Source organism: Aquarana catesbeiana, linkage group LG04 (assembly GCF_042186555.1).
Source record: "Aquarana catesbeiana isolate 2022-GZ linkage group LG04, ASM4218655v1, whole genome shotgun sequence".
In the NCBI taxonomy this organism is placed as follows: Eukaryota; Metazoa; Chordata; class Amphibia; order Anura; family Ranidae; genus Aquarana; species Aquarana catesbeiana.
The window spans coordinates 402,869,831-402,892,617 of record NC_133327.1 but is presented as its reverse complement, the minus strand read 5'-3'; the positions used below and the strand labels follow the sequence as shown (position 1 = coordinate 402,892,617).

The 22,787-nt window shown below is 42.7% G+C and overlaps 1 protein-coding gene across 2 annotated transcripts in view; it reads left to right on the top strand.

Moving 5' to 3' along the window:
- MTCL3 (MTCL family member 3) overlaps positions 1-22,787 on the top strand; it is a 159,704-nt gene that overhangs the window by 20,691 nt on the left and 116,226 nt on the right. For both annotated transcript variants that reach the window (XM_073627225.1, XM_073627220.1), the window contains exon 4: positions 11,458-11,529. In XM_073627225.1, the coding sequence (XP_073483326.1) occupies positions 11,458-11,529 (72 nt within the window). The remainder of the gene's footprint in view (positions 1-11,457; positions 11,530-22,787) is intronic.

The window sequence follows — 22,787 nt, the reverse complement described above, 5'->3', positions numbered from 1 at the left end:
ATGCTAAATAGCTGATAATTACACATAAAACCAAGTGAGGCTGCTATCAAAAGAGAGTGTTTTCAGAGTCACTTAAAAAGAATAAATAATGATATTTGAAGCGCTTCACAATGTGCATGAAAATGAATATATAAGAATAAATATAAATAGTCAAATAAATCCAGCGGTGAGTAAAAATTCCTATAAAATCCAGCAATCAAAATAGTGTAAAATTATTAAAAATTAGTGACACCAAATGTGTAAAAAATTCACATAAAAAATAAATATATAGGGATGTATTCAGAAGGTTCAATTATACAGGTGTAGAATCCTGATTGGTATAGAGCTTTTGATCACTAGCAAAGCTGTTTAAAAACACTTGCTTAATTAAGGTGCTCATTGATAGTACCAATGTGTTTTTTGCTTCTATTCACAACCAATGTGGGAATCATAAACAGGCAGATAAGAGAAAAAAACCAATCATTGTGCAATAGTTGGGATACCAAGGTACACAGGCAAACTTCAATCCACTCACGTGTGCCTTATAATGATAAGGCATATGCAGGTTTTACTATAGCAGTCAGCCGCCTTAGACAGGAGCAGATTCAGTGCAGTACACTGTGTGAAACTGCTGATCTGCACAGAGCTTCCTTGGCTCCTCCCACGCGTTACATCACAGTCACGTGACTTTTTCAAGGATCCTTGAAAAAGTCACGTGACTGTGATGTAACGCGTGGGAGGAGCCAAGGAAGCTCTGTGCAGATCAGCAGTTTCACACAGTGTACTGCACTGAATCTGCTCCTGTCTAAGGCGGCTGACTGCTATAGTAAAACCTGCATATGCCTTATCATTATAAGGCACACGTGAGTGGATTGAAGTTTGCCTGTGTACCTTGGTATCCCAACTATTGCACAATGATTGGTTTTTTTCTCTTATCTGCCTGTTTATGATTCCCACATTGGTTGTGAATAGAAGCAAAAAACACATTGGTACTATCAATGAGCACCTTAATTAAGCAAGTGTTTTTAAACAGCTTTGCTAGTGATCAAAAGCTCTATACCAATCAGGATTCTACACCTGTATAATTGAACCTTCTGAATACATCCCTATATATTTATTTTTTATGTGAATTTTTTACACATTTGGTGTCACTAATTTTTAATAATTTTACACTATTTTGATTGCTGGATTTTATAGGAATTTTTACTCACCGCTGGATTTATTTGACTATTTATATTTATTCTTATATATTCATTTTCATGCACATTGTGAAGCGCTTCAAATATCATTATTTAGTCCCTTATCATTCCCTCCAAGAGCTTGCATACTATTAATGTTAGGCTAACCGGTCTGTAATTCCCAGGGATGTTGGTGCTACATTGGCTTTTCTCCAATCCAGTCTTTAGACTGTCAGCAAAAATTATGAATAATGGTCTGGCAATTACTTGACTGAGTTCCCTAAGTACCCTTGGGTGCAAGCCACCCAGTCTCGGTGATTTATTAATGTTAAGTTTCCCAAGACTAATTCTAATTCTGTCTTCTGTTAGCCATGAGGGGGCTTCCTGTGATGTGTCATGAGGATAAACACTGCAGTTTTGGTTACTAAAGCCCCCGGATTCCCTCGTGAAGACTGAGGAGAAGAATAAATTCAATACCTTCGCCATATCCTCATCCTTTGTAACCAGGTGTCGTTCCTCATTCTTTATGGGGCCGATATGGTCTGTCTCCATTTTTTACTGTTTACATACTTAAAGAATTTAAGTATCTTAGCCGTCCTAATTGCACCCTTACATTTCTTGTTGCATTCTTTAAAAAGTCTGAATGCTGATGCTGATCCCTCAACCTGGTATTTTTTGAAGGCCTTCTCCTTTGCTTTTATATGCATTTTTACATTGGAGTTAAGCCATCCAGGACTTTTGTTTGCTCTTTTAAATGTATTACCCAATATGCACTGGCTAATGCCCTTATTTAATATGCTCTTAAAGCGAACCCATCTCTCCTCCGTGTTCTTTGTTCCTAAGATTTTATCCCAATTTATGCCTTCTAGCAAGGTTCGTAGTTTAGGGAAGTTGGCTCTTTTGAAATTCAGTGTCTTTGTAGTCCCCTTATGTTTCCTATTTGCGTAATTTATACTGAAACCAATTGACCTGTGATCGCTGTTTCCTAAATTGCCCCGTATTTCCTCATCCGTGATCAGGTCTGTATTGTTGGTAATCAGTAGATCTAGTAATGCTTTATTTCTATGCATGTTAGGTTAAAATCTTTACTGTAGTGTTCATTTATAAACCCGCTGGGATTCCTGAATAGGAAATTTTAAAGGTTGAACATGAAGACCATGTCCTTTTTCAGCCTATGAAACTATGCAATAAATATTTCCATTTTCCTAAGGCGTGAGTGGTAAACTCTGTGTTGCCCACAACGATATTTAAACCACTTAACTTGTTTTTGTTTAAAAATGAAAAGGATGTTTTTCTCTCTGTTTCTCATCCCCTCTCCACTACTTCTACCACACCAGCCTTTCTTACTCTTTCCTTGCCTATCTTCTTTTGCATTATATTGGCATAACAATATTATCTTAAAGCGGAATTAAAGTTCTGCTGCCACAAACTACGTGCAGACAGGCTCTTTATTGCAGAGACTTACATGTCTCTTCTGCAATAAAATAAATAAACCCGTTCGCTCACAGTCTTTTATAGAATATACACTGAGCTACACAGGCTCAGCTCACATCCCTGGCATGGTCCCTGTGTGCCGGGATGACTGAATCCTGCACATGTGTAGGAGTGACATCAAGAAGATGCCGATGCTGATGAGAGGCCATTGAAGGAAAGGTAAGTTTAGCTCCTCTTTAATTCATAATTTCCCTTGTGTTATTGTCTTCATGCACATCAGTGTTGAGGAACATTGGTACATTGGTTAGTAGATCATTAGACACACTTAAAGCTGAACTCATAGCATCATTCTTTTCACCATATGTGTACTATTATCTGTACTCTGCAGTCTTCATACAACTTAAAAAAAAAAAATCACCTGATGTTTTTGTGGGTTACTACAGCCTTGCACTGTAATTCTGCCCCAATAGTTGACACAAGTGCTGCAGCTATTATAGACACAAGCACTGGCATTGTGTGGCTTGTGTTGATGCGGGGATCTGTCTTTCTTTTTTTTTTTTTTTTGCTCAAACCACCAGGTGCTTGAAAAAAATTGTGTGTGTGTACCTAATTTTACAGACAGGAAAAAAATCTTGCAGACTTTTGAAACTCCTCACTATACTGAAAACATTATGCTTTAATGTGAACTGACTGTTTTATCCCAGCAGCAATTCAGTACCAGTGTAACCTATTTTAATAAATGAGGCAGAATATGTCAAGATCATTAATGTTGATAAGTTTAATGTTCATGCCACTACAGCATACGGCAGTGTTGTAAACCTTATATGTGTCTTGCCAGCAACAGTATAATAATATTGCATTGCCCAGGATCAGGTATGGCAGCCTTCCACACTGCCCCTCTTATTACAAGTGTCCTGTGTCCACAAACTGCAGACTAATTGGCAGGGTCTGCCTTTAGCTGGCTCCTAGAGAATAATAGCTAGCCTGAAGTAGATCATGCAGGCAGCTCTTTGCAAAGGTACTGTTCTTGGATGGACAAAGCACTGTTTGTAAGGTAGCCCACAACTACCTGATGCCGTTTTAGGGTTTTTTCTTCAGTATTTCTCCAGTATTTATGGCCTAAGGCTGGGTTTACACTATTGCGAATTGGATGCGGATTAACATGTCAGGAGATGCTGCTGTGAGTCGCTCTGTACTGCAGTGTGAACCCAGTCTAAGTCTTTTTTTAACAACTAATGTTGATGAAGGCAAAAGTTAGCAATGCAAAGAAACCTAATTCTTGTATAAATGAATGTGTACATCTTAGCCAAGACAGCCCTGCCTTAGAGGTAAATAAGGCCATATATATTTTATGCTTTTCTCCTTGTAGTGCTATGCCTATATTTTTCCTGCCTGAGTCAAATGTTAGTAACGATTGCAATTTGTCATATAGCAGGTAGAAAACCCTTATTGACATTCAATATTTGGTCAGCATTTACTTAGGCATGAAGTAAGGTAACAGTTGTCAAGAGACCAGAAGCAGTAGAAGTTGGCTATTGTTAGTGCCAACATGATCTGGACTTTGGATTAGGGAACAGAGTGCCTTGACTTCAGATTGCATCTTGTACTTGTAAAGCCGGGTAAACACGGATTGAAATTTGTCCAGTTAAGAAAGAACCATCCGAATTTCGATTTTGGGGGGCACAGTGGTGTAGTGGGTAGCACTCTCACCTAGCAGTAAAAAGAGTCACTGGTTCGAAACCCAACCACGACACTACCTGCGCGGAGCTTGCATGTTCTCCCTGTGCCTGCGTGGGTTTTCTCTGGGTACTCCGGTTTCCTCCCACACTCCAAAGACATGCTGGTAGGCTAATTGGCTTCTGTCCAAAAATTGGCCCTAGTATATGAATGTGAGTTGGGGACCTTAGATTGTGGGCTTCTAGAGGGTAAGGACCGATGTGAGTGTTCGATGTATGTGTGGAGTGCTGCATAAATTGCCAGTGCTATATGGGTACCTTAACCACTTGCCGACCGCCGCACGACTATATACGTCGACAGAGCGGCACGGGCAGGCAAAAGGACGTATATGTACGTCCTTGCCTGCCCGCGGGTGGGGGGTCCGATCGGACCCCCCCCCGGTGCCAGCGGCGGTCGGCAAATCTCCCCCGGCGATCGGAGGTGAGGGGGAGGCCATCCATTCGTGGCCCCCCCCTCGCGATCGCTCTCAGCCAATGGGATCATTTCCCTGCCTCTGTATTGTACACAGAGGCAGAGGAAATGATGTCATCTCTCCTCGGCTCGGTATTTTCCGTTCCGGGCCGAGGAGAGAAGACTGCAATGTAAGTGCACCAACACACTACACACAGTAGAACATGCCAGGCACACTAAACACCCCGATCCCCCCCCCGATCGCCCCCCGATCCCCCCCCAATCACCCCCCCCCCTGTCACAAACTGACACCAGCAGGTTTTTTTTTTTTTTTTTTTTTTTTTTTCTGATTACTGTATTGGTGTCAGTTTGTGACATTTACAGTGTTAGGACAGTTAGTATTACCCCCCTGTAGGTCTAGGGTACCCCCCTAACCCCCCCTAATAAAGTTTTAACCCCTTGATCACCCCCCGTCACCAGTGTCGCTAAGCGATCATTTTTCTGATCGCTGTATTAGTGTCACTGGTGACGCTAGTTAGTGAGGTAAATATTTAGGTTCGCCGTCAGCGTTTTATAGCGACAGGGACCCCCATATACTACCTAATAAATGTTTTAACCCCTTGATTGCCCCCTAGTTAACCCTTTCACCACTGATCACTGTATAACTGTTACGGGTGACGCTGGTTAGTTTGTTTATTTTTTATAGTGTCAGGGCACCCGCCGAATAAAGATTTAGCCCCCTGATCGCCCGGCGGTGATATGCGTCGCCCCAGGCAGCGTCAGATTAGCGCCAGTAACGCTAACACCCACGCACGCAGCATACGCCTCCCTTAGTGGTATAGTATCTGTACGGATCAATATCTGATCTGATCAGATCTATACTAGCGTCCCCAGCAGTTTAGGGTTCCCAAAAACACAGTGTTAGCAGGATCAGCCCAGATACCTGCTAGCACCTGCGTTTTGCCCCTCCGCCCGGCTCGGCCCAGCCCACCCAAGTGCAGTATCGATCGATCACTGTCACTTACAAAACACTAAACGCATAACTGCAGCGTTCGCAGAGTCAGGCCTGATCCCTGTGATCGCTAACAGTTTTTTTGGTAGCGTTTTGGTGAAATGGCAAGCACCAGCCCCAGGCAGCGTCAGGTTAGTGCCAGTAGCGCTAACACCCACGCACGCACCGTACACCTCCCTTAGTGGTATAGTATCTGAACGCATCAATATCTGATCCGATCAGATCTATACTAGCGTCCCCAACAGTTTAGGATTCCCAAAAACGCAGTGTTAGCGGGATCAGCCCAGATACCTGCTAGCACCTGCGTTTTGCCCCTCCGCCCGGCCCAGCCCAGCCCACCCAAGTGCAGTATCGATCGATCACTGTCACTTACAAAACACTAAACGCATAACTGCAGCGTTCGCAGAGTCAGGCCTGATCCCTGCGATCGCTAACAGTTTTTTTGGTAGCGTTTTGGTGAACTGGCAAGCACCAGCCCCAGGCAGCGTCAGATTAGTGCCAGTAGCGCTAACACCCACGCACGCACCGTACACCTCCCTTAGTGGTATAGTATCTGAACTGATCAATATCTGATCTGATCCGATCAGATCTATACTGGCATCCCCAGCAGTTTAGGGTTCCCAAAAACGCAGTGTTAGTGGGATCAGCCCAGATACCTGCTAGCACCTGCGTTTTGCCCCTCCGCCCGGCCCAGCCCAGCCCACCCAAGTGCAGTATCGATCGATCACTGTCACTTACAAAACACTAAACGCATAACTGCAGCGTTCGCAGAGTCAGGCCTGATCCCTGCGATCGTTAACAGTTTTTTTGGTAGCGTTTTGGTGAACTGGCAAGCGCCAGCGGCCTAGTACACCCCGGTCATAGTCAAACCAGCACTGCAGTAACACTTGGTGACGTGGCGAGTCCCATAAGTGCAGTTCAAGCTGGTGAGGTGGCAAGCACAAGTAGTGTCCCGCTGCCACAAAGAAGACAAACACAGGCCCGTCGTGCCCATAATGCCCTTCTTGCTGCATTCGCCAATCCTAATTGGGAACCCACCGCTTCTGCAGCGCCCGTACTTCCCCCATTCACATCCCCAACCAAATGCAGTCGGCTGCATGAGAGGCATTTTCTTTATGTCCTCCCCCTAGTACCCCTACCCAACGAACCCTCCCAAAAAAGATGTCGTGTCTGCAGTAAGCACGGATATAGGCGTGACACCCGCTATTATTGTCCCTCCTGTCCTGACAATCCTGGTCTTTGCATTGGTGAATGTTTTGAATGCTACCATTCACTAGCTGAGTATTAGCGTAGGGTACAGCATTGCACAGACTAGGACACACTTTCACAGGGTCTCCCAAGATGCCATCGCATTTTGAGAGACCCGAACCTGGAACCGGTTACAGTTATAAAAGTTACAGTTACAAAAAAAGTGTAAAAAAAAAAAAAAAAAAAACACAAACAAAAATATAAAATAAAAAGTAATAGTTGTCGTTTTATTGTTCTCTCTCTATTCTCTCTCTCTCTATTCTCTCTATTGTTCTGCTCTTTTTTACTGTATTCTATTCTGCAATGTTTTATTGTTATTATGTTTTATCATGTTTGCTTTTCAGGTATGCAATTTTTTATACTTTACCATTTACTGTGCTTTATTGTTAGCCATATTTTTGTCTTCAGGTACAGCATTCACGACTTTGAGTGGTTATACCAAAATGATGCTTGCAGGTTTAGGTATCATCTTGGTATCATTCTTTTCAGCCAGCGGTCGGCTTTCATGTAAAAGCAATCCTAGCGGCTAATTAGCCTCTAGACTGCTTTTACAAGCAGTGGGAGAGAATGCCCCCCCCCCCCCCATCGTCTTCCGTGTTTTTCTCTGGCTCTCCTGTCTCAACAGGGAACCTGAGAATGCAGCCGGTGATTCAGCCAGCTGACCATAGAGCTGATCAGAGACCAGAGTGGCTCCAAACATCTCTATGGCCTAAGAAACCGGAAGCTACGAGCATTTTATGACTTAGATTTCGCCGGATGTAAATAGCGCCATTGGGAAATTGGGGAAGCATTTTATCACACCGATCTTGGTGTGGTCAGATGCTTTGAGGGCAGAGGAGAAATCTAGGGTCTAATAGACCCCAATTTTTTCAAAAAAGAGTACCTGTCACTACCTATTGCTATCATAGGGGATATTTACATTCCCTGAGATAACAGTAAAAATGATTAAAAAAAAAAAAAATGAAAGGAACAGTTTTAAAATAAGATAAAAAAGCAAAAAAATAATAAAGAAAAAAAAAAAAAAAAAAAAAAAAAGCACCCCTGTCCCCCCTGCTCTCGCGCTAAGGCGAACGCAAGCGTCGGTCTGGCGTCAAATGTAAACAGCAATTGCACCATGCATGTGAGGTATCACCGCGACGGTTAGATCGAGGGCAGTAATTTTAGCAGTAGACCTCCTCTGTAAATCTAAAGTGGTAACCTGTAAAGGCTTTTAAAGGCTTTTAAAAATGTATTTATTTTGTTGCCACTGCACGTTTGTGCGCAATTGTAAAGCATGTCATGTTTGGTATCCATGTACTCGGCCTAAGATCATCTTTTTTATTTCATCAAACATTTGGGCAATATAGTGTGTTTTAGTGCATTAAAATGTAAAAAAGTGTGTTTTTTCCCCAAAAAATGCGTTTGAAAAATCGCTGCGCAAATACTGTGTGAAAAAAAAAAATTAAACACCCACCATTTTAATCTGTAGGGCATTTGCTTTAAAAAAATATATAATGTGTGGGGGTTCAAAGTAATTTTCTTGCAAAAAAAAATAATTTTTTCATGTAATCAAAAAGTGTCAGAAAGGGCATTGTCTTCAAGTGGTTAGAAGAGTGGGTGATGTGTGACATAAGCTTCTAAATGTTGTGCATAAAATGCCAGGACAGTTCAAACCCCCCCCAAATGACCCCATTTTGGAAAGTAGACACCCCAAGCTATTTGCTGAGAGGCATGTCGAGTCCATGGAATATTTTATATTGTGACACAAGTTGCGGGAAAGAGACAAATTTTTTTTTTTTTTTTTTTTTTTTGCACAAAGTTGTCACTAAATTATATATTGCTCAAACATGCCATGGGAATATGTGAAATTACACCCCAAAATACATTCTGCTGCTTCTCCTGAGTACGGGGATACCACATGTGTGAGACTTTTTGGGAGCCTAGCCGCGTATGGGACCCCGAAAACCAAGCACCGCCTTCAGGCTTTCTAAGGGCGTAAATTTTTGATTTCACTCTTCACTGCCTATCACAGTCTCGGAGGCCATGGAATGCCCAGGTGGCACAAACCCCCCCCAAATGACCCCATTTTGGAAAGTAGACACCCAAAGCTATTTGCTGAGCGGTATAGTGAGTATTTTGCAGACCTCACTTTTTGTCACAAAGTTTTGAAAATTAAAAAAAGAAAAAAAAAATTTTTTTTTTTGTCTTTCTTCATTTTCAAAAACAAATGAGAGCTGCAAAATACTCACCATGCCTCTCAGCAAATAGCTTGGGGTGTCTACTTTCCAAAATGGGGTCATTTGGGGGGGGTTTGTGCCACCTGGGCATTCCATGACCTCCGAAACTGTGATAGGCAGTGAAGAGTGAAATCAAAAATGTACACCCTTAGAAATCCTGAAGGCGGTGATTGGTTTTCGGGGTCCCGTACGCGGCTAGGCTCCTAAAAAGTCCCACACATGTGGTATCCCCATACTCAGGAGAAGCAGCAGAATGTATTTTGGGGTGCAATTCCACATATGCCCATGACCTGTGTGAGCAATATATCATTTAGTGACAACTTTGTGCAAAAAAAAAAAAAAATTGTCACTTTCCCGCAACTTGTGTCAAAATATAAAATATTCCATGGACTCAACATGCCTCTCAGCAAATAGCTTGGGGTGTCTACTTTCCAAAATGGGGTCATTTGGGGGGGGTTTGTGCCATCTGGGCATTTTATGGCCTTCAAAACTGTGATAGGTAGTGAGGAGTAAAATCAAAAATGTACGCCCTTAGAAATCCTGAAGGCGGTGATTGGTTTTCGGGGCCCCGTATGCGGCTAGGCTCCCAAAAAGTCCCACACATGTGGTATCCCCATACTCAGGAGAAGCAGCTAAATGTATTTTGGGGTGCAATTCCACATATGCCCATGGCCTGTGTGAGCAATATATCATTTAGTGACAACTTTTTGTAATTTTTTTTTTTTTTTGTCATTATTCAATCACTTGGGACAAAAAAAATGAATATTCAATGGGCTCAACATGCCTATCAGCAATTTCCTTGGGGTGTCTACTTTCCAAAATGGGGTCATTTGTGGGGGTTTTGTACTGCCCTGCCATTTTAGCACCTCAAGAAACGACATAGGCAGTCATAAATTAAAGGCTGTGTAAATTCCAGAAAATGTACCCTAGATTGTAGGCGCTATAACTTTTGCGCAAACCAATAAATATACACTTATTGACATTTTTTTTACCAAAGACATGTGGCCAAATACATTTTGGCCTAAATGTATGACTAAAATTGAGTTTATTGGATTTTTTTTAGAACAAAAAGTAGAAAATATCATTTTTTTTCAAAATTTTCGGTCTTTTTCCGTGTATAGCGCAAAAAATAAAAACGGCAGAGGTGATCAAATACCATCAAAAGAAAGCTCTATTTGTGGGAAGAAAAGGACGCAAATTTCGTTTGGTTACAGCATTGCATGACCGCGCAATTAGCAGTTAAAGCGACGCAGTGCCAATTTGTAAAAAGTGCTCTGGTCAGGAAGGGGGTAAATCCTTCCGGGGCTGAAGTGGTTAAAAAAAAAAATAAAATAGGGATAATTGTAGGCATGCACTCACCCTCACTCAGGTTGGACTGGTGTCTTTATATGAAAAAGTTTTAATTTAATCTGGCATAAATTGGCTGGATCAGGAATTGATCTCTAGTTTATGGGCACTCAGGGATTGATTTACTAAAGGTAAATAAAAGGTAAATGGGCTGTTCAATTTGCAAGGAAATTTTTACTGTGAAAGAGATTTTTTTCAGAGCCTTGTCCAGCTATAGAAGGAGCAAACTTCTTTCCTGCAACCACAGACTAAATTCCCCCATCAACACAGACAGGTGTTGACAGGGGAATCCCTCCTGCTGAGCCATTGTGTTCTTCACTTGCAATAATCACATGTAAAATCTGGCAGGCTGGTTGTACCCAAGTTGATTGATCGATCAACTTGGGTATATTCACTCTGCCCATACATGATTCGAATCTCGGCTGGATCCTCCTGAACCAGCCGAGATTTGACCCGTCTATGGCTGGCTTTAGGGAATGTGGTGCAATTTCACTTTGCAAAGTATACCCAATCACTTGGGTAAAGCCGATCACAAAGAAAATTAAAGAAAGCCCAGCATTTTAGCTTGCACGTGATTGAATAATGGAAGTCACCAGAGCTTCACCTCATTCTCCAAGCTCTGGGGAAAATTCCCTTGTAGAATGGACAGTCTATTGTTTTAGTAAATAAAAGAGCAAAGTGAGCTTAGTGATACAATAGTGTGTCTGCAAGCACCTCCTCCTCCATAAAAATGAACACCATGCTATGCTTTTAAAGATATCTTAAGACAGTTAGGTCATATATGTTTGTTTGCCTATTTTCTGCAGGTTATAGCAGGCTTTACACAAAGGAATATAGACATTGCTACAGTTGAATAACCAATTCTATTATATAACAATGTTTGTTAATTTCTGTTTTATTTTCAATATGCTTTCAGCTATCTTTGAAGAGAAGAGGAAGCAAAGATGCACAAAAATCAGAAAAGAAGACTCTACCAACTCCAACAGAGGTATCTTTAATATTATGTATATTCTTTCTTGTTTTATTGTTGAACACCTGCATAGAGAGAGGAACATTTGCTAGGTTAACCTTATTGCTATCTTTGCAATTAGTTTGCAGGCATAGGATTACTGCATCATTGGTGGGAATAGCACTAATTTTACATTTAGATTAAAAAAACTTTCTAGCGTGCCAAAAGTTTATGACTCCAGGTTGTGTACATCATCAGCACTCCGTCTTATCTGCCACGTATGATGCAGTAACCTTCTGCTTGCGCATTAAATATTGTCATATAAATATCTGGTGAACAAAAATAATCATTAAAGTCCCCTGGTGATTCAATCTCACAGAAATGTCATGCCTCCTTCTCAGGGCTCTTCTATTAGTCCTGGGGAATCCTGGATGATGTATTAGATCACCTAAATGGGACTCCAGGAGTGGATTTCTTGCACAAAGAGCTTTACATACCTTTAAATACCTTTACAGTGAATGTCTTTGGCACCCCGGAATTCTGTGTTCCACTTTACAGTATCACACAGATTCTGGGAACAGCAGGGATGGTACATATGCACAATACTTGTAACAGGAGAATGCTATTCAAGAAGTAGGACTCCATAGTTTTTAATAAGAAAAAAGACAGCATTCATAAGTGCAACAGATTTACAGAGCACTTCCTTGAAACCCAGTTTTGAAGGTAAAATTCCACTTTCTTTCAAATATTTTTTTTTTTAACAGACAAGTTTTTATTTGTCTCCATAAGTAGAAGTTAGAGGTACAATACAACAGTGCATCGTACATTTTCAAAACTCAAACAATAAACTGTGTACAATCAATCAACTCTCAATTATATCCAGTACATAGATTTAGATTCAGGTCGGTATATAGTCATATTTACATAGACAAACACGCGTCTTCTTAACAGGTACTGTATATAAAAGCTGATTATTAGTCAAGCATTGCCAGTATCTGGCACTCGGAGGATAGGTAGGGATGTGGGAGGGGGAAGGAGGGGGGGGGAGACCCGAGTATCCATAGATGGAACCATCAACCAAGTCGGGTTTAAGAGCGTGAGGGTATGGGGGGGGAAGCAGGAGGGAAGAGAGGAGAGGGTAGGGGGGTGAGGAAGGAAGGGGGGAAATATCAACGCCAGTGAGTACTTCCTTTCTAACAGTGATCCAGCCCTTTACCCATCTACTCCAGATCTTGTCAAATTTTTTGGGGCATTTTCGACTCATGTAGGTAAGTTTATATATGGGAAGGACAGAGTCAATGAGAGCCTTCCATTAGGAGACCCTGGGGGGGCCTGGTTTCTTCCAGTTTAGAAGGATAACTTTCCTGGCATAGAAAGTAGTATAAAACACGAACAACTGTCTGTGTGAACCCGGTGCCACTCTGTCACAAACGCCCAGGAGCAGGACCAGCGGGTCCAGCCCCAGCGAGAGACCTCCAGTTAAGTTAATTTCCCGGTCCACTCCCTCCCAGAAATGTTGTATAACCGGGCATTCCCATACCACATGAATAAACGATCCCAGTGCCGTGGTGCACTTTGGGCACCTGTCTGATTGTGTGGGATAAATTCTTGAGAGCCTTTGGGGGGTATAATGTGCCCTATGTATGAATTTAAGCTGGATAAACCTATCCTTAGCTGATATCATTAGGGGTATATACTGTTGAATCCCTTCCTCCCAGTTATCGTCCATCATGGCTGGGAAGTTGGCCTTCCATTTGTGGCAAAGTTTAGTTCCACCACTAAACCCCCCAGAGGAGATCTGTAAGTACAGAGAGGAGAGGATATGGTCTGCACTTTTGGACATCAGGAACCTCTCAACCCCATGTGAGTCAAGGGAAACTCAGTCGGGGAACTGTGCTTGTACCGCATGTCTTAGCTGGAGATAGCGAGCGGAAGAACATCTGGGATGGAAGCTGGAACTCGTCCCTCAGGGAGTGAAAGGTGAGGAGTGCGCCACTTGGCATTAGATGTTGGATAATTTTAATACCATATCTCGCCCACAGGGCAGGGTCAGGGACTGAGTTTAGGTGTTTCAATCTTGGATTCCCCCACAGTGGCGTATATGGTGAGATGGTGGCGGGTGTGCTTAACTTAGCCTTAACCTGCGACCACACTTGAACCATAGTTCGCATAGGGGTAGTAACGTCTGGATATGCTTTAGGTCCTCTAAAAACTAAATTACTGAGTGCAGCATAAGAGCCCAATATTGCCGCTTCTAAATTCACCGAGGAGTTTGAGCGGGATTGGGTAAACCCAAACCTCACCGTCACCAATACCGCCACCCAATAGTATTGTTTCAGACATGGTAGTGTAAGTCCCCCAAGAGAGAGGGGTAATTGGAGGGTAGTTTGTGCAATTCTAGGGGCATCACCCGCTCATATAAAGGCATTTATTGTCTGGTCCACTTTACTAAAAAAGGAGTTAGGAATAAGGACTGGCGTGTTTCGGAAAACATATAAGAACTTGGGGAGAAACGTCATTTTAAGAAGGTTGACCCTACCTACCGGGGTCAGGGGCAGGGATTTCCAGGTTTGGCATTTAGTAATAAGGCTTTGGAGCACCGGGTAGACATTATCCACCAGGAATAGCTTGTGATCTCTCTGGACCTCTATGCCCAGGTAGCGAAATTTAGTGGTACATTTCAGGGGTATCTGAGTTGATAAGGTGGAGGTCGATTGCAGGGCTGTGTTTTGGCCTAGGCCAACAAGGCCTAGGCCTAGGGCGGCACTTTGCGGGGGGCGGCGAAAAGGGCCGCCCCCCCGCATGAGAGGAAGCCCCCCCACCCGTCTTGCCGATTCCCGGCTCCCGCTGTCGCCTCCCGCACACATGCAGCCCAAGGCAGCCGGCTTTCTGTAGCGGCGCCGCGGTGTATGGGCGTGCTTGGCAGAGGGTGGGGGCGTGTACCTCACGCCCCCCCACTCTCTGCCAAGCACGCCCATACACCGCGGCGCCGCTACAGAAAGCCGGCCGCCGTGGGCTGCATGTGTGCGGGAGGCGGCATCCGGGAATCGGCAAGACAGGTGGGGGGGGGGGGTTTCTCATGCGGGGGGGCGGCGTGTGTCACTCGCTCCTCTATAATCAGCAGGTGACAGGTGGAGCCTTAAGCTCCGCCTACCCTCCCCTGCAGTGAATCTTCTCCTCGGCCCTGGGGCGGGATCTGGCTGTGACGTCAGATAGAGGAGAGAGAGGAGCACGAGGGAAACCCCCAGGACAGCAGGTATAATGATTAAATAAATTATATCAGTGTTATGGGCACTGGCAGTGGCAGCATTTGATGGGCACAGTGTTAGCATTTGATGGGCACAGTGGCTACGTTTGATGGGCACAGTGTTAGCATTTGATGGGCACAGTGTTAGCATTTGATGGGCACAGTGGCTACGTTTGATGGGCACAGTGGCTGCAATTGATGGGCACAGTGGCTACGTTTGATGGGCACAGTGGCATTTGATGGGCACAGTGTTAGCATTTGATGGGCACAGTGTTAGCATTTGATGGGCACAGTGGCTACGTTTGATGGGCACAATGGCTGCGTTTGATGACACAATGGCTACATTTGATGGCACAGTGGATGCGTTTGATGGGCACAGTGGATGCGTTTGATGGGCACAGTGGCTGCGTTTGATGGGCACAGTGGCTGCAATTGATGGGCACAGTGTTAGCATTTGATGGGCACAGTGTTAGCATTTGATGGGCACAGTGTTAGCATTTGATGGGCACAGTGGCTACGTTTCATGGGCACAGTGGCTACGTTTGATGGGCACAGTGGCTGCGTTTGATGGCACAATGGCTGCGTTTGATGGCACAATGGCTACATTTGATGGCACAGTGGATGCGTTTGATGGGCACAGTGGATGAGTTTGATGGGCACAGTGGCTGCGTTTGGGCACAGTGGCTGCGTTTGATGGGGCACAGTGGCTGCAATTGATGGGCACAGTGGCTGCAATTGATGGGCACAGTGGCTGCATTTGGCACAGTGGCTGCGTTTGATAGCACAGTGGCAGCATTTGATGGGTACAGTGGCTGCGTTTGAGGGCACAGTGGCTGCGTTTGATGGGCACAGTGGCTGCGTTTGATGGGCACAGTGGCTGCGTTTGATGGGCACAGTGGCTGCATTTGATGGGGCACAGTGGCTGCATTTGATGGCACAGTGGCTGCATTTGATGGCACAGTGGCTGCATTTGATGGGGCACAGTGAGGCTGCAATTGATGGGCACAGTGAGACCCCCCCCCCCCATGATAGCAATAAAACTCAGCAGCTACAAATACTGTAGCTGCTGACTTTTAATATTAGGACACTTACCTGTCCCAGGGTCCAGCGATGTCGACACCTCAGCCGATTTTCGGATTGGCTCTCGGGTTTTACCACTATCATTCATGGTAAGGGAAACCGACCGGTTCCCTACTGCACATGTGCGAAGCGCGTTGCACTTTCTGAATGGCCCAGTGGAGGAAGGAGGAGGGGGGGCAAACTTCAGAGGGGACAGCGCAGGCTCCCGGAAGTGGGGAAGGGTACCTGTCAGAAACAGGTACCCGTTCCCCCCTGAAAGGTGCCAAATAAGCCAAAAGAGGAAGGGGCTTGGTTTACAGATGATAGGGTGGGTCTTAAACAGGAAGGGGTGTGGCCTCGACAGGATGGGGTGGGTCGTATTTAAATTAGGGGGGTGCATGCGTTTAGTCAGGCCTAGGGCAGCACAAAACCTAAATACACCACTGGTCGATTGGGAGAGAGGGAAAAGTATAGATTTATCCCAATTGATTCGTATTCCAGAGAAGAAGCCAAATTCGTCAATAAGTCTAAGGGCCTCCGTGAGGGACGAGGACGTGCCGGGTAGGTACAGGAGAGTGTTGTCAGCGTAAAGGGATATTTTGTCAGTTAGTGGGCCGATCCGCAGTCCCCCTACCGCGGAAGAGGCCCGCAGGAGGTTGGCCAGGGATTCTACGGCCAGAGCGAACAATCCCGGGGAGAGGGGGGCCTTTCAAATATTTTTTATTAAAGATTAGAAAAATACAAATATGGTCAGACAATATAGTTTTAGAGGAGTCAAGTCCCTCAATAATAGTAATACACGGAGAAATATAACAGTACCAACTAACACAATGTTGATCTACAATTTCCACATAACAAAAGTTGCACTCAAATTATCACACACAGAGGCTTGGTGACACTACCAAATACGTGAATAGACTGATATTAAGAGGTGTCATGCTAGTGGGTTAAAGCAACAAATGGAATACAGTACAACAGAATGAGACAACATTTAGAGAAAATACAAACAAAGACAACTAGCATCAGTATTTTGTTCACTATAAGGAATAAACAGACCATAAATACCACTATTAAGTATTATCGTAAATCAGATAGCTTGTAAGGTGAATCCCAATGAGCCCATTTAGAATATAATAATTTGAGGCCACAACTGTTGAGTGGGAGTTAACTTGAGCCTATTGATTACATGTGTGAGGTTAGGTGCGTGCATAGTGTTCCATGCTTTGGTTATAGTTAGTCTTGCAGCTATAAGAATATGCAAAGTTAAGGTTCTATATTGTACAGGAAAATGATCTATTGTTAAACCCAATAATGCTAAATGCGGGGACAGGGAAATAAATATACCTAATAAGTATAAGTATACCTGTAGTTTGAGATATGAGAGAAAACACTGTATTCCAAAAGCTACAGGGGGGACTTGCAGTCCCACAATATATGCATTAAATTCCCGGTGAGGCCACATTGATGCCAGAACAAAGGGGAGGCATCAGAATAACATTTTGGTAATCTGTATGGTGTTAGTAAAATTCCACTTTCAGTGTTAATTATATTGTTCAAAAACCTTCATATGAGAGACCACTAGTAGCTGGAAATTACCAATGAATTTAGTAATCTGTTTGTAAAATGTGAACTTATCACAAATCTGGGCAATTAGTCTAAACATATTTAAATAAAAATGCATATTGAGAGGTTACTATGAGCGAATGAAGCAAAGCTTTGCTGACTTCCATCCTCCAATCATGTGCAAGCAAAAATGTATTTTGTTTTTATTTTCCTTGCACATGATTGGATATTCTTTGCAAAGTGACACTTCAGTACATTCACTAAGATCTGGGTCAAGATCCCTTGCAAAGTTCATTTTTCCTTGCAAAGTGATTGGCCTATTTGCCTTTAGTGAATAAACCCCATATATCAAAACAATCAGCAGATCCAGAGATATAGGCAGTTATATCATTATATACAGATTTTTTTCTGTAAATCTGAACTTGGCCCCACCCAGTCTAATCTTCCAAGTCTTCCTGTTGCCCCTTTAATGTAATCAGTGAGCCCACTGACCAATAGAGAGGCTAAAGAGCTTGACCAAATTAAACCTTTACAGGACAAAATTAAAGATTTGGATATCATTTTAGCTCAATTCTTGTGGATCAAATACTTGTGTTTTTCACTAAAGATAAGTTTGTTTATGCATATTTTCATCATATGCTCAAATTTATTTGAGCAGAACTGTGCCACTTTCCAGTATTTGTGATGGAAGGGACCATTTAGTTTACTTTTTAGAGTGCAATATGTTGTATGTATTATGCATCACTATGTGCGGGGGAAGTTTTTATCCTTTAACAGCACTGGTCTAGCAGGAAACTAACTCACTTATCACTGATATTTCTCCAAGAAGTCTCCAAAAGTGGAGTTTCACCATACCAAAGCCATATCCCTGTTGGCTTGGCAAGAATACTTTTTGTGTGTCAAATGTTCAAATGAGTGCTAATGGTAAGTGAGGTGTGTAACATAAGGTAATATAAAATTAAAGCAGTAGTAAACCACTGGATGAATTTTATTTTTTTCCTTACCTGAAAGGTAATGTCATAATGTGCTAGTATGCATTGCATACTAGCACATTATGTGAAACTTACCTGAAAACGAAGCCCTCCAGCAATGCGCTGTCACCGCTGGAGGCCGTTTCCATCTTCACCCATCTTCCTTCCGTGTCCGTGGACGCCGGCTGTGTGACTGGCTGTTCATTCAAAGCACATGCATCGGCGATGTCATCGGCTGCATATACAGTAAATATCTCATAAACAGTTCAAGTTTAGGAGATATTTCCAGCACCTATAGGTAAGCCTTATTATAGGCTTACCTATAGTTACAAGTCAGAGATGGGAGTTTATTCCCACTTTAAGTATAATAAACGTGTTCCCTCTGAGCTCAGAGACAAAGTATATCAAATCGAGAGCTGCCTGCAAGATATCCACATGCAAGATATCAAACAATAATAAATACAATGGGGTTTATTTCCTAATACTGGAAAGTACAAAATCCGGTGAATTGATGCATGGTGGCCAATCAGCTTCTAAATTCAGCTTGTTCAATTAAGCTTTGACAAAAGAAAAGAAAACCTGGAAACTGATTGGTTTCTATGCAGAACTACACCAGATTTCGCACTCTCCAATTTTGGTAAATCAACCCCAAAGTGTTGTGATAACCCCCTTAAAGCCAGGGTCTTTACAAACATAACTATTCAAATATTAATAAATATCCATAAATATGTGCAATGTGTTAGTGCAAAGATTCAAGTGAAAATAACATACAGTGAATTATAACACAAAGAAATAAAATAGATTATAAAAGTCCACTTCCAAAGGTATGAATTACACTGTAAACCCAAAATCCTTGTGCATATCAAAATATGTGACAATCACCTCCACCAACGTAAATGTCAAGCCTCTTACCCAATTTACTAATGTCACCTTGCCACAGGAGGTCAAACACGCTTACTACTGAAAGGATCATCAAATGGATGCTTTCTGTAGCAAGCGTGTTTGACCTCCTGTGGCAAAGGGTCATGTAAATTTGGTAAGAGGCATGACATTTATGGTGGAGGAGATTGTCAACTATTTTGTTACGCACAAGGATTTCAGCTTTACAGTTTCATTTATAACTAGTAAATAAAAGTTTACTTTTATCATTTATTTTATTTAATTTTATATTTAAAGAAAATGTTCAAGTTTTACAGAAAAAAATAAAAGTATGAAAAAAGAATTGAGAAAGACATACCATAAGTACCAAAAATCACTGCAACATGAGAGTGCACAAGTGACAAAACATAGAGTAGCAAATAAACATCTTCCCCATGAGAACAGCAACTGGGGTGACCCACTCCAAAGCTACAGCAGTGATCCCAAAGCAGGCCAGCCCATACAAGAACATGCAATACTAGAACATGTAAAAAAAAAAGTAATGCATGATATCAATACAATGCAACAACGTTGTACATAAGAGGGATGAAATGTATCAAGAGCAAAGATGATAGATACAAGAGATGGGGTACCAGACCCAAGAGAAAGTTAAGCCACTCAGTGTGCCATAGTCCGAGATGATTAAGGTGCATTAAGGACTAAGTAATCACCCTAAGTGTCCCATACAGCAGTAAACTTAGCTGGGTTATTACGCAGCCTAGCCATAATGTATTCCATGGATCTCACTTCTCTAACCCACTGTAGAGAGGCAGAAAACACCGGAGGGGATGTCTGTTTCCACTGGGCAGTAATTAGACATCTAGTTGCAGTAAGACTTTTTTTTAGGTTTTTCCATAGTTCCTGCATCAGGAGGCCCGAAAGATGCGTCAGTGGATCAAGGTGGACAGGCCTGTTAACCACCTTGGAAAATAGCAAGTTAGCCTCCTCCCAGAAAGGCATCATTTTTGGGCATGTCCATGGACTTTTTAGGCACATAAACTCCAATCCAGGAGTACACAGTGATTACTGCTAGTGGCTATAGCCACAGGCAGTAATCGCATGTAAGAAATCTGACAGGCTGTTTGTACCCAAGTTGATTGATGGATTGAGTTGGGTACAATCAGCATGCCCATGCATGGCTCGAATCTTGAATTTTGTGTATGGCCAGCTTAATGCTTTTAAAGCAGTTACAGCAACAGTTTTTTATTCCTTTTATAATAAAGGTTTTACATAATTAAATAAAAGCTAATTATTGTAATTACCCCTGTCACCGTTACATGGTTTGTCTCAAACCTCTCAGCCCCTAACTGCTACATCTGCAGGACAGCTTGTTCTGTTGAAAAACAACAAACTTACTGGCCAGATCACTGTGCTGGATGCCTGAGTGGTCAGTCAACAATTGCTAGCGATGTCATGTGGGAAGAAGAGAGTGAGTTATGTGCACCCTTATATCAGAATACTTTATTAATCCCAAAGGGAAATTATTGAATTATTATACACAGAGGGACTGGGTGTTTTTCTTCTCTTCCAATAAAATACCTGGCTGATCCTGCCAGTTTCTACCCTCTCCTTTTGTACACTGACCTCGATATATCAGGGCTGCTGAGCATTGACACCATGGTCAGAGTATGTCCCTCACTCATACGCTGCTATCTGCAGCTCTCCCTGTGTCTCCTCTGTCCTCCTCCCCCTTTCCCTACATGCCTGTCTGCTCTCACTAGCGCCGCTCTGCTCCTCTCCCTGCTGCTTCAAAACTAACTGATTATATCATCCCTGTGTCACATAAGAAGCTGTGTCCTAGTGCCTGTGCTTTATAAAATAAAAGCTGATTTATACCTATTTTAACAGTGTCTTCCAGCGATCACATGACTCCAGGCTCTCTGCTCCTCTCCTCCCCGCCCCCCTGGCTGACTTCAGCAGGTGAATCTCGGCCCCGCCTGCTGAAGATATCACACAGGGAGAGCTGAGAGCCTGGAGTCATGTGATCGCTGGAAGACACTGTTAAAACAGGTAGAAATCTGCTTTTTATTTTATAAAGCACAGGCACTAGAATACAGCTTTTTATGTGACAGAGGGGGTGATATAATGATCAGTTAGTGGCTTAACAAACACTTTAAAGTGGAACTTCAGTCATTTTTCATCTTTCCATCTATATTAAGTTCTGCCCTTGTTTTAACTTTAAATAGTAAAACATTTTTCTTCTGCAAGTAAATACCTTATACAGCCCACTTCCTGTTTCTTGCCTGGAAAAAAGCCTAGGCTTATGACATCATGTACAGCTCTTTCTCTCACTCTTGTGAGAGTTTGCCAGGAAGGGAGGGGGGATGAGTCATAAGAGGGACAATGAGAGCTGCAGAGCTGGAGGTGTGTGTCTGTGTAAATCTAGGAAGTGAAGAGGCAGCAGCTTCAGCTGCCCACACTTAAAACGGTTGCAGCCAGACTCAGTGGGGGGATATTTCTGCAGCATATTTGGGAAGTAAAGAATCACAGTATATATAAAATAATCTGCAAAGTGGTTGGAGGGAAGCTTCAGAATGGCAAAGATGTTTTTATGACAAATTATGTGAGCAGACTGCAGTTCCTCTTTAAGTTTGTGCTGCTGCTGGGGTCACCACTAAAGTGAACCTGTTGCTTTGCCTTGCATGATCAAAGCTTAGGCTTGCTTTATGTCAATAAAAAAATGCAAACGCTAGTGAAACAAGGTTAACCCCCCTGGCGGTATTCCCGAGTCTGGCTCGGGGTGGATTTTCAATATCAAAAGTGGTATCCCCAAGCCAGACTCGGGATCGCATTGCAGGATCCTTGTAGATATTACTTACCTTGTCCCCTGGATCCTGCGATGTCTCCCCGCTGTGATCGGCGAGCCGCCGCGTCTCGCTCGATTCACAGTGCCGAACTCCATTCCCTGCGAGCGACGCATGGGGACGGAGTTCGGCGTCAAATTCAAAAAGTAAAACACACAGTACAGATACAGTATACTGTAATCTTACAGATTACAGTACTGTATCAAATAATTACATATCCCCTTTGTCCCTAGTGGTCTGTCCAGTGTCCTGCATGCAGTTTTATATTATAAAAACTGCTCTTTCTGCCTGGAAACTGGAGATTGTCCATAGCAACCAAAACTGTCCCTTTACATCAAAAGTGGTTTCAGACCAGCTAGAAAACAGCGATAATAAATTAGAATCACTCGCAGAATTGAGTGATAGTGATTTGTGGGGAAATCCGTCATCAAACACTAAAAGTAATGACAGTGACAATTCTGCAACTGAGCAAATTTCAGTGTTTTTGATCTAATTACATTATTGAATAACTTTTATTATTATTATATTATTATTTGTTATAATTATTTATAGTTATTTATTATATTATAATTTTTATTTCGTTTTTCAAACTTTATCATACCCGGGATGTCTACTAGACTCTTGTTTGGACAGATTTAAGTGAATTATTCCTAAGAATTACAGGCCTATAATATAAAATGCCAAATTTCTGTGCAAAATAATTGTACCTCTTTCAGCATCAAAAATCTGAAATAA